General features: G+C 39.7%; 1 protein-coding gene across 1 annotated transcript; it reads left to right on the top strand.

The window, feature by feature from the left end:
- Positions 1-263: 263 nt before the first annotated feature.
- LTO1 (LTO1 maturation factor of ABCE1) lies at positions 264-7,943 on the top strand. The gene is made up of 5 exons (XM_075094990.1): positions 264-398; positions 982-1,087; positions 3,668-3,738; positions 4,705-4,822; positions 5,177-7,943. Exons 1-5 carry the CDS (start codon positions 334-336, stop codon positions 5,243-5,245), a joined length of 429 nt encoding a protein of 142 aa, XP_074951091.1. The 5' UTR covers positions 264-333; the 3' UTR covers positions 5,246-7,943.
- The last annotated feature ends 3,994 nt before the right edge of the window (positions 7,944-11,937 follow it).

The following is an 11,937-nucleotide window of genomic DNA, read 5'->3' as shown; positions in this document are numbered from 1 at the left end:
GGTGCCCGCCCCGGTGCGCCCCCCCCCCCCGTGCTCCCCCGATGACACGCACCCTCCCTCCCCGCCCCCGGAGGCGCTCGAGCGCCCCCTCGTGTCCACACCGCGCGCCGCTGCTCCCGCCCCGGCGAGGGGCGGGGCAATGCGGGAGGAGGCGTGGTCACTGTCACCATTGGTCCCGCCCTGCTCCAGGCCTTGCCGAAGGGGCGGGGGAGATGGCGCGCCTGCGTACTGGCACCACCGCGGGCGCGGCCCCTCCGGCTCGCCGTCCTTTCCCGGCATACCCGGCGGGGGGGCGTGGCCGCAGCGTGGCCGCCGTCGGGCCTTGGCGGCGCGATGGCGGCGGCGGCCGCGCCTGCGAGCCCGGATATGTTCGATGAGATCGTGATGGCTGAGGAAAGGTGGGGCTGGGGGGGGAGGCCTGGACCGGGACCCGGGGACCGCGGAGGCGAGCGGGGCTCCTTGCTTGCCGCGGGTAACGGGCGGCCTGGGGGGAGGGAGGGGAGGCCTGGGCCTGGGCTTGGGCCTAGGCCTGGGTTTCCACAGGCGGCAGTAGGGGCTGAGAAGGAAAAAGTGAGGGGCAAAGGGCGGATAATGATCCCGGGGAAGGGGCGAGAAAGGAGAAGGGCGGGAAAATCGTTCTCTTTGCTCTTGCTGAGAGACCGACCTGATAGATCTCGGCGCTTCCACCGTGAGGAAGCTTGTCCCGGGGCTGTGAGCTTGTAGTTAGCTGTGTTAGTCTGCTGAAAGTACTCAGCTGGGTTGCAGAGTGTGTTGTTCTGGGCAAATTGCTATAAACTTTGAAGAACTCATAGCGTTCGTAATTGCATCTTAAATTAACCTTATATGAGATTTCTAAATATGGTCAGTTGTATTTCTGAGATGATCCCGCATGGCTTTGTTTCTGTGAGCTGCTAGCGTGCAGCGTGAGTTTGCTATAGAATGAAAATAGGTGGTAAAAAAATTTTTCTTCTGCGTTTACAGGTTTCATGGCGAGGGGTATCAGGAGGGGTACGTGGAAGGCAGTCACGCTGGAGTTGTTGAGGGAAGGAGGTATGGATCGCTCCATGGTGCCAAGATTGGGTCTGAGGTAAATGGGAAAATATTTCAGAATCGCAAGCTTTTTGTCATTAGAAAATTATTGTAATACAGAAGCTGTTGGGCAAAGCCTGGTACATTGGTGGCTTGAGGCCTGCTCTCTTATACTGCTTTATATGTGTCCAAGAGGGCCCATAAAACTAGTTTAAAGGTGGTATTTTGATTTGAAGAGTTAAATAGATGGTTTGGTGTTTTCTGAGCTTATTTGCTCTATGAGATTTTGATTAATTTTTTTTGAAAGAGAAGATGAGAAGGGACAAAATCAAACAAGCTTGGTCAGAAAAACAATGATGGACTGTACATTCATGTTTTTAGCTCCAAATTGTGGCTAAAAGCCCCCCTATACCAGCTCCTGTGGATCAGCATTAGGGAAAAACACGGAACATTGAGGCATCTTGGATGGAGAGCCTCAAAGGGGCAATTCTGGGTGTCTCTGCTGCATTCTTTGTTATTTCTAATACTGGGAGAGTTTGTTGGTTGAGGCACTGTTGTTCTTTAGTACATGGAGTCAGTTCTGTGTGTTAGCATGCTCACACAGTAGCATAGCTGAATCGATAAGCCATCCTAGAAATGACTAGAGAGTGATGGTGAAGGACCTTAACTAGTCTCATATGTCCAGCTCAAGTTTATCATAACATGGAGTGTGTTCAGTGCTGTACAATGTAGTTATGGTGGCTTTGGACCTGAACTGGATTTTTTCAGCTTTGATGGGAAGCTGTACTACAGGATTCATGGCAGGCCTTATTTCAAGTGCAGCACCACAAATCTAAATCTATTCTAACTATTGAAACCCTTTGGGTAACTTGGCAGTTTGCCCTTTTGTTGTTTTCAGGTTTCAGAGGGTTAATTACTATGGAAAGAACAGTAGCAATGGTATTAATCCATTCTGAAGTGAAAAAGGTAAACTGTCAAATTCTGAAGGAGTGGTAATTGTAAAATTTTGGTTTGCATTTGGGTGTGATACAGAGATGTACAGTGATGAAATATTTTCCTACTTACACTACAGCTATGTAATTCCAAGATGAGAATGTCAAACAGCGGCCTCCAAAGCTGGACAGTTTTATACAAAATGGTTCTAGACAGACCATAGTAGGCAAGTGCTCTCATCTAATTATATTGGGGAAGCTGCAGAGGACAGGGAGGTTGTAGGCAGCTAGTCATGTTAAATAAGAGGAAGAGTGTCTTGGGTAATCTTAGACCTGTCTTGGGCAAAATTATGATGCTGATCTGATACTGGCCTTGCTTGATAGAGAATGAAAGTAAGATGGTATAATTAAAGTGTGTTTGTTTTCAGGCACATCCCTCAGGCAGGCTTAGACACAGCATCTGCTTGGGCTCAAGCAGAAGATTGGCACTTTGCCCCTGTGGTAGATCAGTGCTTATTAAGCTGAGAAGTCTGTGGCTAAGTGTCTGGGGGCCAGGTGTGTTTTACCATAATAGCTTGCGTTTCCAGCAGCAGTAACTGCTCTGTCAGTTGTCTCAGTTTACCATGGGTATCTATACAGTTTTGGGGCATGCAAATTAAATTGCTGTCAATGAAATATTAACTGGAAGCCTCACCTCAATTAATCTTGAGCACTTAACGGGATGTCAAGTCCCAAACCCATGTCTGGGCCTTAAAAAGTACCTCCACAGTGTACTTTAACAAATAATAATGAATGGAAGACTGGAACTACCAAACGCTCCCACTCTGCTCTGAAGTGGTTTGCAGGCCACGGGAGCTTTCAAGTCCAACAATGTTTTTTAAGTTTAAATGGCAGGTGTATGCACATGCACGTGTGTGGACCAAAGAAGGATTAGGCTGTAGTTTTGGACTTAATTTCTCAAAGTCAGCTAACTTTTGTTTCAGGTGTCTGCACTGTTTTTCTGTGAATCCTAAGTCACTTTTGAAAGCGACTCCAGCTGACTTACCTGGTTGGTGCACTGAAGAACTTAACCTATGTTCCTATTTCATTTGGTGTCCAAAGTTGTAATGAAAAGTTCTGGCAGCAAGACTAGCTTACTCAGCTCCTCGTTCTTCCTTCTGATGCCATGATGCATTTTTCCAGCCTCTTGAGTTAGGCTGGTAAAATTGTTTGCGTATCAGCTCAGAAAAAAGTGTGGTGTCCTCCTTGGTTGATTTGGTAGCTTCCTCAGACTGGCTGGAATACCTTTTTGTAGAGCTGTATGTGGGCTGCTTAAACTTAAGTGCTGCAAAAATAAATACTTACCAAACATCTTAACTAGGTGGTTTTCTGTTTTCCTTCTACCACACTAATAAATTTGGGGGTTCAAAGAATGTAAAGTATGGCTAGTGTTTTGCAGAATTGCTTTTTATGCTCTATTTTAAATATTTTGTCCTCTGATGCTACACAGATTCTTACAAGTTTTCTGACTCTTGTACTGTGTGACACACATAGCCCTCGTTTATTCTACCCTAATTTACTGAACTTTTCAGCGCAGAATAGAAACATGTTTGTATATCCCATGTTTTGTTTCCTGAAGAATGGGATACAATGTAGTGTTTTATCTTTGATTATATACACTACATGTTTTTTCCCGCTGCCCCAATGACATTCTGATAAATTTGCAGATTGGCTGCTACCTTGGGTTTGCACTGACGTGGCACTGTCTGCTCCAGAAATGTGCAGATGAGAAGAACAGGTAAGGTTGAAGAAAAATTACTGTTCTTTTAATACTGTTTCAAATTACGGTGTCCAGTTTTGCTTCTTCCCCAGCATAAAAGAAATACTAAAAAACAGAGGAAAGGTGAGCACAGGGCCGCCAGGGTGGTATCATAAGCTGGACCATGTGATACTGAAAGGAGTATAAGGGAACTTGGCTTCTTCAGCCTGCAGAAGAGAGAACAAGGGAAATAACTATTTGTACCACATAAGGGCAAGTTCTAGATAAGGTAGAGGCACATTCCTTGCAAAAGTGGACAGTGAAAGGACAATAGGCAACTTTCACAATTTGAAACAAGTTAAGTTCTAACGAAGCGTGAGGAGAAGGTCCTTTGCAGTGTAAGCAGCTAAGCACTGGGACAGGTTGTCCAGAGAGACTCCAGCAGCTCCATCTTCATAGGTTTTGAAAATCTGGTTGGAGATGGCCCCGAGCAACCTTATCTAGCTTTGAAGTTAGTCCAGCTTCTGCAGAAGGTGGGCTATGTGACCTCCAGCTGCCCCTTTCAACCTATGTTTTTCTGACTTTCCTTCTTTCCTCCGTATTTTTTTTTCTCTCCAGTTTTGATTAATTTATCTGACAGAATTGCCACCATACTGTCAGCCATTTTGATAGTGTTCTGGTGAGCTTTTTTTATTGCATTTCTTTGCTCAGTCATCTAGTCAATATATCTGAAGATTCTTGAATATTTCTCAACTTCTGGCAGGTAAGTTAAAAGGGAAACTGTAACTTTGTCAGTTGTGCTACCGTGTAATTTCTGATTATGTCTTAAATATGTGTCAAATGCACACTTTCACTGAGCTAAATGGGAGAAGTTGAATTAAAGAAGGATGGAGGGCTGGGTTCTACGCTCTGAATTATTATATATAATTTTTATATTGATTGAGAAAACTTCTGTAGTAGGCTCATTGTTTTTTCTGTTTTGATTTGATTTTTTTTTTTTGGTAGCAAAAAGATAAGGGCTCTGGATTCATTAATAGGGATGATTCAGAAATTCCCGTATGAAGACCCCACTTACGATAAGCTGCAAGAAGATCTGGAAAAAATCAGAGGAAAATTTAAACAGGTTTGTAGGATTAAGTTGTTACTTTAGCATGAAATGGTATTAATTTCTGAAAATATTTAGTCTCTACACCTGCTGAAAACCACAGTATTTGTGCAGAGCAATTATTGTTCTTCTTTTGCAATCATAGTAAAAATACTTGAAGTGAATTAAGTGAAAATACTTGATAGTTGAAAATTCCCCAACTGATAGCAAATTCAAAAGAAAATAAAAATATTCTGTAAATGAAAATTTAATTTTTTTGACAATTAATTGTAAGTGGGTCCAGAAGAAGAAAAATGGAGGAATTGGGAGTTTTGTTGAACATTCTTTGTGGAAAATAGATGCTTTGAAACACTTTCGTGTATTCTTTTTTAGGTTTGTTCAATGCTAAATATTCAGTCTGATTTTAGAATCAGTACTGAAAGATCTTCACTAACATTTTGAGTATAACAGATGAAGATAAAAATGGATGACCAAAGAAGAAACGTTAAGAGAACAGATAACTGAATAGTGTTTATCTACTCTGATTTTAAACAAAATCAAAATAGTGAAGAGGTGCTAAATATTAAAGGGGAAAGGGAAAACCATTGAACTTGCAATAGGGCTTCTCATTTGTCATTTAACATTTGTTATCTCTAGGTTTTATTAAGAATCGCTGAAACACCGGTGTGTATACCAGTTAAATAGAAATATTTGCTTTAATTCCTCGCTGGCCTTGCACTGACAGATCAGTTCCCCAAAAGGAAAACATAGGCATTTGCAAAGTTTCCTTATTTAAAGGGCTTATGTCACTTAAAAAAATCTGTGTATGCAGATCATCAGTTTACACAATGTGTAGATATTGTAGGTGAACTAAATATATCCAACTGCCTGCAGACTTTGCAGTAGGAAACATTTTTGTGTGTGAAGGGTAGAATGACAAATGAAGTCAGAATGCAAAGGAGAAAGGTTAAGATACCTGCTCATAAAGTAGCTGCAGCTCAGAATATGAAATTTGCACTTTCCCCGAGTTCTGCAGACCGATGCAGGTTGGGAGGGTGAGGAAACCCCACCAAACCCCCCAAAAAGTAGTCAGTTTGTGATCAATGAGAGAAACATGACTACCAGAAGAGTTGTGATACTGATACTAGTATTTACTAGTACCCTTTACTCAGGAATAGCTTTTTATTTTCTGGTCTTGAAAATATACTCTTTAGTCTCAAAAACAACAGATGCTGTCGGCTAAATGTATTCAGCTACATTAGTTTAAGAGAAATACAGTCAATTTTTTTACCTGAAAAATGTTTTCATTTGGGCTGCTCTAGATGTCTTTGCATACCGTTTGCAATACAGTTATATAATGAATATATACTTCAATCAGTTGTAACGTATGCATGTCTGCCTAAGTCTATGTGGCATAGTGTAGCTTGATACAGACAGATTTGACCACCGTGGGTATGGGAAGCTGTGCGCAGGGTAAACTATCTCAGGTGAAGGAAACATTTTAATGCGGCCATATCCTCGAACAGCACTACTTTGTGCCACCTAGACCCCAATTCTGTTTTACTTGTACAGCTTTTTTATTATACAAGACAATAAGCAACTTGAATTTTTAAATTGTTCACTGTATGTTCGTATCTGGGATATGAAGGACGTGCGTTCTGCTAAAATTTTTGGATTTTGGACTCTGAAGATAAAGTTTTGCTGACTGCATGGAGGGGCTGATTTGCATATGTATCAATTTATTTTAAAATAATCTTTTACTTTTTGTCTGTTTTCTGAGTATGCAAATATGCCAATGTCAGAGGATTTTCTCAATAACTGGTTGCTGGTGTGCTTTTTTTGTTTGTTTAATTGTCTTACATGTGTTAAGTGTTCAAACAGCTCTGATGCATGTAATGAGTGTCAGGGCCATCTAGTGGAGGAGGTTGTTTTATAAGAAATAGATTATAAGAGTTCACAAATATTTATGTAGATAAAGTTATTAACATAGAGAGTACAGAACATGTGTATACATGATACAGCTCTTCTAATTACGTGGTGAACTTCTTTGAAATAAAGTAATATTGAGGTAGGATTCATTTGAGACTTGATCCTCATTTGAGACCTTGGAAGGGGCATGGCTGCATTGATGGCCTCTTTGTTTATGACAGTTTGAGTACAGTTGGCTTTTAATTGTTACGCAGCTAAACCACTGGGAACCAGAACAAGCACCAAACTGCAAGTGCCTGAAAATAGAAGCAAAATAAAATAGCATAGCCTGCAATCTCAGTAAATAGGTAGGCACAAAACAAAAAGCTGGCATATTAGAGAAAACAAAGCTAATTTGACCTTATAATCAATCACTTCAGAGAAATCCAAATTTGTAAAAGTTGTCTCTGCATCCACAAACCAGTTTATTTTTGCAAATCAAAGTATTTTACTGTTTCCTTCAAATTAATGGAAAGTACTAGATATTAATCTGTGATCAACTTTGACTCAAAATATTTTTTGTTGAAATCCATTAATTATGCTTTAAATAAAGTCCCCCTGGATCCTGATCTAAAAAAAGGCTGTTTTGTTGTTCTTCTGAATGATAGTACAAAGAGAGGTAAACACTGGAGGTCTAAGTATGCATGTTTTTAAATGTAGCCTTTTTGGAAATCTTTGTACATGGTTTACAAAAAGGTGTGTAAAAGCAAGGGAAGGGATGTGAAAGCTCAAGGTATCTGTGAAGAATTTGATTAATAGGAGTGTACGATGTGTGAGTTGTATGCAAAGTGCTACTCTAGAGATTGTATCAAAGCAAAATTATTTTTGTTTGACTCTGGAGTGAAAGGGTCTTTGCAGATAAAGCGGTTAATGACGGTTGTTTTGGAAATTGGTTTGGTGGCTAATTTTCTTGTATTGCTTTAATTTTATTTATAACAAGTTAATATTAGAATAAAATACTATATAAATATATGTATTTACACATTTAACTATAAAAATTGTAGCAACCAGGATTTCAAACTGGGATATGCCAGGTTTAGCATTGCCTATTAGGTCCTTAATTTAGCTCCGTAGATGTGTACCTACTGATTGAGTCTCTTATTCCATGAGTCTGTATTTTGCTGAATATCTTCTGTTTCGTGTCTTGTACTGGCCTGATGGTGTTTATTAAATGAGGTATGGTTAAAAATTCTGTTGGCTATGTAGTTGCATACTTTCTTCGGGGCAAAATTTTTTTAAAACTGTTTCTGCTACAGAGTTGTGGGGTTTTCTGGGGTGTTCAGGGCTGTAACAGTGGAGTCTTCACAGCATACTGGAGGGGTATTTCAGTACCTTATTTAAAGCTAAGGAGTTAAAGCCCAAGTTGCATCAAGAATATTGATCTTCCTTAACCAATGTGAGATGTCTAATGTGACTCATTCCAAATGATTTTACATTTTGAGGACTTAAATACTTCAGAATGTGCTTCTTGCCAACATCAAGAGTGGCTGAGTACCTAGCTTTTTTCTAGGTTTGTATTTTTGCCTGTGTTTCTCAGATCAGTCACCTAGAAAATGAGGGCCATTACAGTTAGCAAACACCTGTGAAAGGTGTGTGCTTAAGCCAACTAGAATGCTACTGGGGGAGAAAAATCCATCAAAATTTTGAAAACCAGAATTCAATTTTGTGAGATATAAGCATACGGTTTCTTTCAACACCTTTCCCATTAGGTTAACATCTTGCTAAAATCTGTAACAAATTAAAACAAATTCTGATAAATGGCCTCATTAATTTCACACCCTGCTTACTCATCCTGTGCCTTGAATGGTCAGGGCTCTGGTGGTAGAGCAAGTGTTACACTGTAGGTAAAGATTCTATTGGAAGATCTGGGCACAGAGAGGCTGAATAAAGCTTCTGTGGACCACGGTCATTAGGACATTTCCCAGTTTGAATGCTTGACTGCGCAACTTAAATATTGCTTTAAAGACCGGGTGGAAAAGATTCAGGAAAAAAACGCGATCTTGTGGGTTATAATATTGGCTGTTAATAAAGTGGGACATAGAGGTGGCTCTGTGCTGTATTGTCAACAGGTTTAAAATTTTGCAGAAGTACTTGAACTGTTAAGAACAGTTAAGACAGAAAATTTCTGCTAAAATTATTGAAGTTGTTAAGACTTAAAAATGTATCATTGTATTCACCACCTCTAGTTATTGCTCAGTAGTTAGGGAGGAGTGTTTGAAACGTTTAACTTAGAAATTTATGACTTGCCTGGACTGTGTTGTAGCTTGTTTTGTTTCTTCGTGATTGTCTCTTAGCTGAAGCTGTAGAATACAGAATTCTTATTAAAAGGTGGATATAAAGCTAATTGCTGCTAATGTACTGAGGTCACTGCAGTCCAGAAGACTTGTAATTTTTCTTTCGACAGTATGTGATGAGTACAAGAAATTTTGAGTTTTGAGGCATCAGCAGAAGCAGGTAAACTCTGACTACAGCAAATTAAATCCCTGCAGAATTGCATACTGATGCAATGCTGTCTTACAGCCATGGGATTATTAACTGCGAATACCAAGTCAGCCATCACTAGAACATGTAAATCTGACTTTGTAGGTTATCTGTGTCATGGTACTACATCAGTACAGTAAAAAAATAGGCTGAGGTTTGTTAAAGCCTCCTAGTAAAAATCCATGAATAAAACACCTGTTCCATCTTCATTAAGCAGAATACTGTCTTTCCATTTGCTGTAAACTGTAATGTGAAGGGCATCAACTTCAGCTTTGAAAGAACATCTGTAGTCAACAGAAATGGGTGAAATAAATCAGAAAAAAATCTGGGTGTGCAACTGTTTGCTTAAAAATCAACCCTGTAGGAGTAGCGTGGCTCATTCAATCCTGTTATGTTTCTCTGAAACAAGGTTACGATCATTTACATGTGGATGCGTAGGGGAAGTCTGGCGTCCCAGCTTGGCATGCCTTGTTTGGTTACGTGACTTTGTGATCTGGTTGCTAGTGAGGTATGAAATCTATACGCAACAGTGTGTTCTAGTGTGCACATAAAACCTGTGCAAATGCATGTTGCTAGCTTTCTGGATATACACTGTTTAGAGGAAGAAAAGTAAAGACTGGTTTAAACGCTGCCTTTGTTGTATTATTTTTGATGAGTAAAGGAGCCATGTTGGTCTGTGTCTTTAGGATTTCTGGAAAAGTAGGACATTTTTGTTGATTATTTTTAAATAGATAGATTACATTGAGATAAAATTATGAGTTTTAATTTTCCAGTACATGAGTTCCGAAGTTTATAAATCTGTAGACTTTGTTTTCTGAAGAGATGCAAGAGAGAGTTCGAACTCTATGATGTATTTATGAATGCTTAATTAACTTTGGCTGTAAATACAACTTCCTTTATTGGAACAAAGGGAGATCATCTGTCAAAAGTCTGTCTGCACCCTAATACTCCGCAGTGCTTTAGAGTAAGAACTGATACCCTTTAAGATATATGACTTACCCCATGGAAATCCTGTTCTGTGTACATATTTTTTTGTTTGGTATGCGTCTACATCCCTTTGAATCCTTGAGTCCTTTTTGAATATAAACTTTTAATACCCATCTCCGCATTAAAGTATTACAAGAAAAAGGCATTAAAAATGGAATCTTTTATTTATAAAAATCATGAAACTACAGCCCTGGATCTAATATTTATTCATTTACTCACAAGCTGCCAAAGTTGTATATTTTACTAAATACAGCCTTCTGTTTCAAGATCTGATTTAATAATCTTAGATTCTTTTCTCGTTGCTATTAAATGAAAGCGGGTGCCTTTCCCTGGGTGGCTTGTTTGAACATTTGTGGGTGGGTTGGTTGGTTGGTTTGTTTGTTTTTATAACGTCCTGTAATTACTCGGCAGTGTTGCATGCTTGAAAGGGAATGCTGATGATATTAATGCCATTTTCTGGAGATAAAGATGTGGGCAAGCAGGGTGAGGGTAAGACTCCTTGTCAGGGTAATTACTGTCTTAAACGATTTCTGCAATGATAGCAGCATGAAGCACTAAGTATTTTTACACAGTGCTGGTGTGGGTGTGCCTAATGATCTTAAGGGTATAGTTTGAAATCTGCCGGAATTTTCTGAAGTCCCTCTGGATTAGAGTCTCTATTTTTGATGGGAGTTTGTTTGGGGCACTCCAAAGAAGGTTGTAACAAAGCTGGGTCAGGCAGATGGAGCAACGTGTGTGTGATCCTGTATCTCATCCTGATCTTCTGAAAGAGCAGGGCCTTGGTTTGAAACAAAAGGTTTAATATTTCTACTAATGTTATAATTCTTCATATTCTTGGTGCTACTCAATATGAATGTTAGTGCCTTTTGAATACTGCCCTTTGCAACTTCTTATGGAAATGGGTTCCGGTCTAATTACAGCCCAAAACTTTCATAGTTTGGCAAGTAACCATGAAGATTCTCATTTTACAGTCTGCCAGAGTTTTTTTTTTTTTAATAGATAAAGTGATGACAATACACATTACCACAGAAATCTGTATATCACCAGAGAAAACGGAGATTGGTGGGTGTGAAATGAGTTCTGCAGCAAGTTTTGGTATCTAGGATTGATGTATAAAGGTCACCTAGAGCAATCTAGTACTGAAATGCTTCAGTGTGTCCCAGCATTTGGAATTGCAGAACCAGCTCAGCCTCTAGTGACATTAAAAATAATAATAAAAAAGCCTTGTATGCTATTTTGAAAGCAGTCTTCCAAGTATTAAACTCTGTGCACTCAGACTTGAAAATATTGGTTTCCTTAGCAGGGTCAAGAAGAGAACTTGGAGGTCTTGGATTCTTTGGGATTGTCTAGACTACACTGTGCAATGGGGTGATATCTGGGGTAAAATTAAAGCCAGCTTAATGCAGCAGAAAGAGCCTCCCTATGTTAGAACAAAGCATTGATCTAGTTGATGTACAATGCTGTTAAATACCTGCATAAGCTCCGTTCCAACACTTCTTACATTTAGTTCATTTGTAGCTAACTCAGGTATCTCTTTGGCATCACACTGAATATTCCTACCTTAATCACAAGAGTGTTTGTTCTTGAAGTGTAATTACATTCTTGTGGCATTTCTCATCCTAAGATTCTTTAAGTACTTTGCAACTCCTGAATATATATATAGCTCTACCGAATGATGCAATACTATGCAGAAGGAAAGATGGTCAGTACACTTATCT

The sequence above is a fragment of the Phalacrocorax aristotelis genome, chromosome 5, assembly GCF_949628215.1.
Source record: "Phalacrocorax aristotelis chromosome 5, bGulAri2.1, whole genome shotgun sequence".
Classification (NCBI taxonomy): Eukaryota; Metazoa; Chordata; class Aves; order Suliformes; family Phalacrocoracidae; genus Phalacrocorax; species Phalacrocorax aristotelis.
Note: the sequence above shows the minus strand (reverse complement) of the source record. Positions and strands in the feature narration are given on the sequence as shown.

Bases quoted from the DNA above. Each gene is read 5' to 3' on its own strand.
- LTO1 (XM_075094990.1), top strand. From the start codon at position 334: ATGGCGGCGGCGGCCGCGCCTGCGAGCCCGGATATGTTCGATGAGATC. The intron at 3,739-4,704 runs GTAAGGTTGAAG...TTTTTTTGGTAG, and splicing joins TGTGCAGATGAGAAGAACAG to CAAAAAGATAAGGGCTCTGG. The intron at 4,823-5,176 runs GTTTGTAGGATT...ATTCTTTTTTAG, and splicing joins TCAGAGGAAAATTTAAACAG to GTTTGTTCAATGCTAAATAT.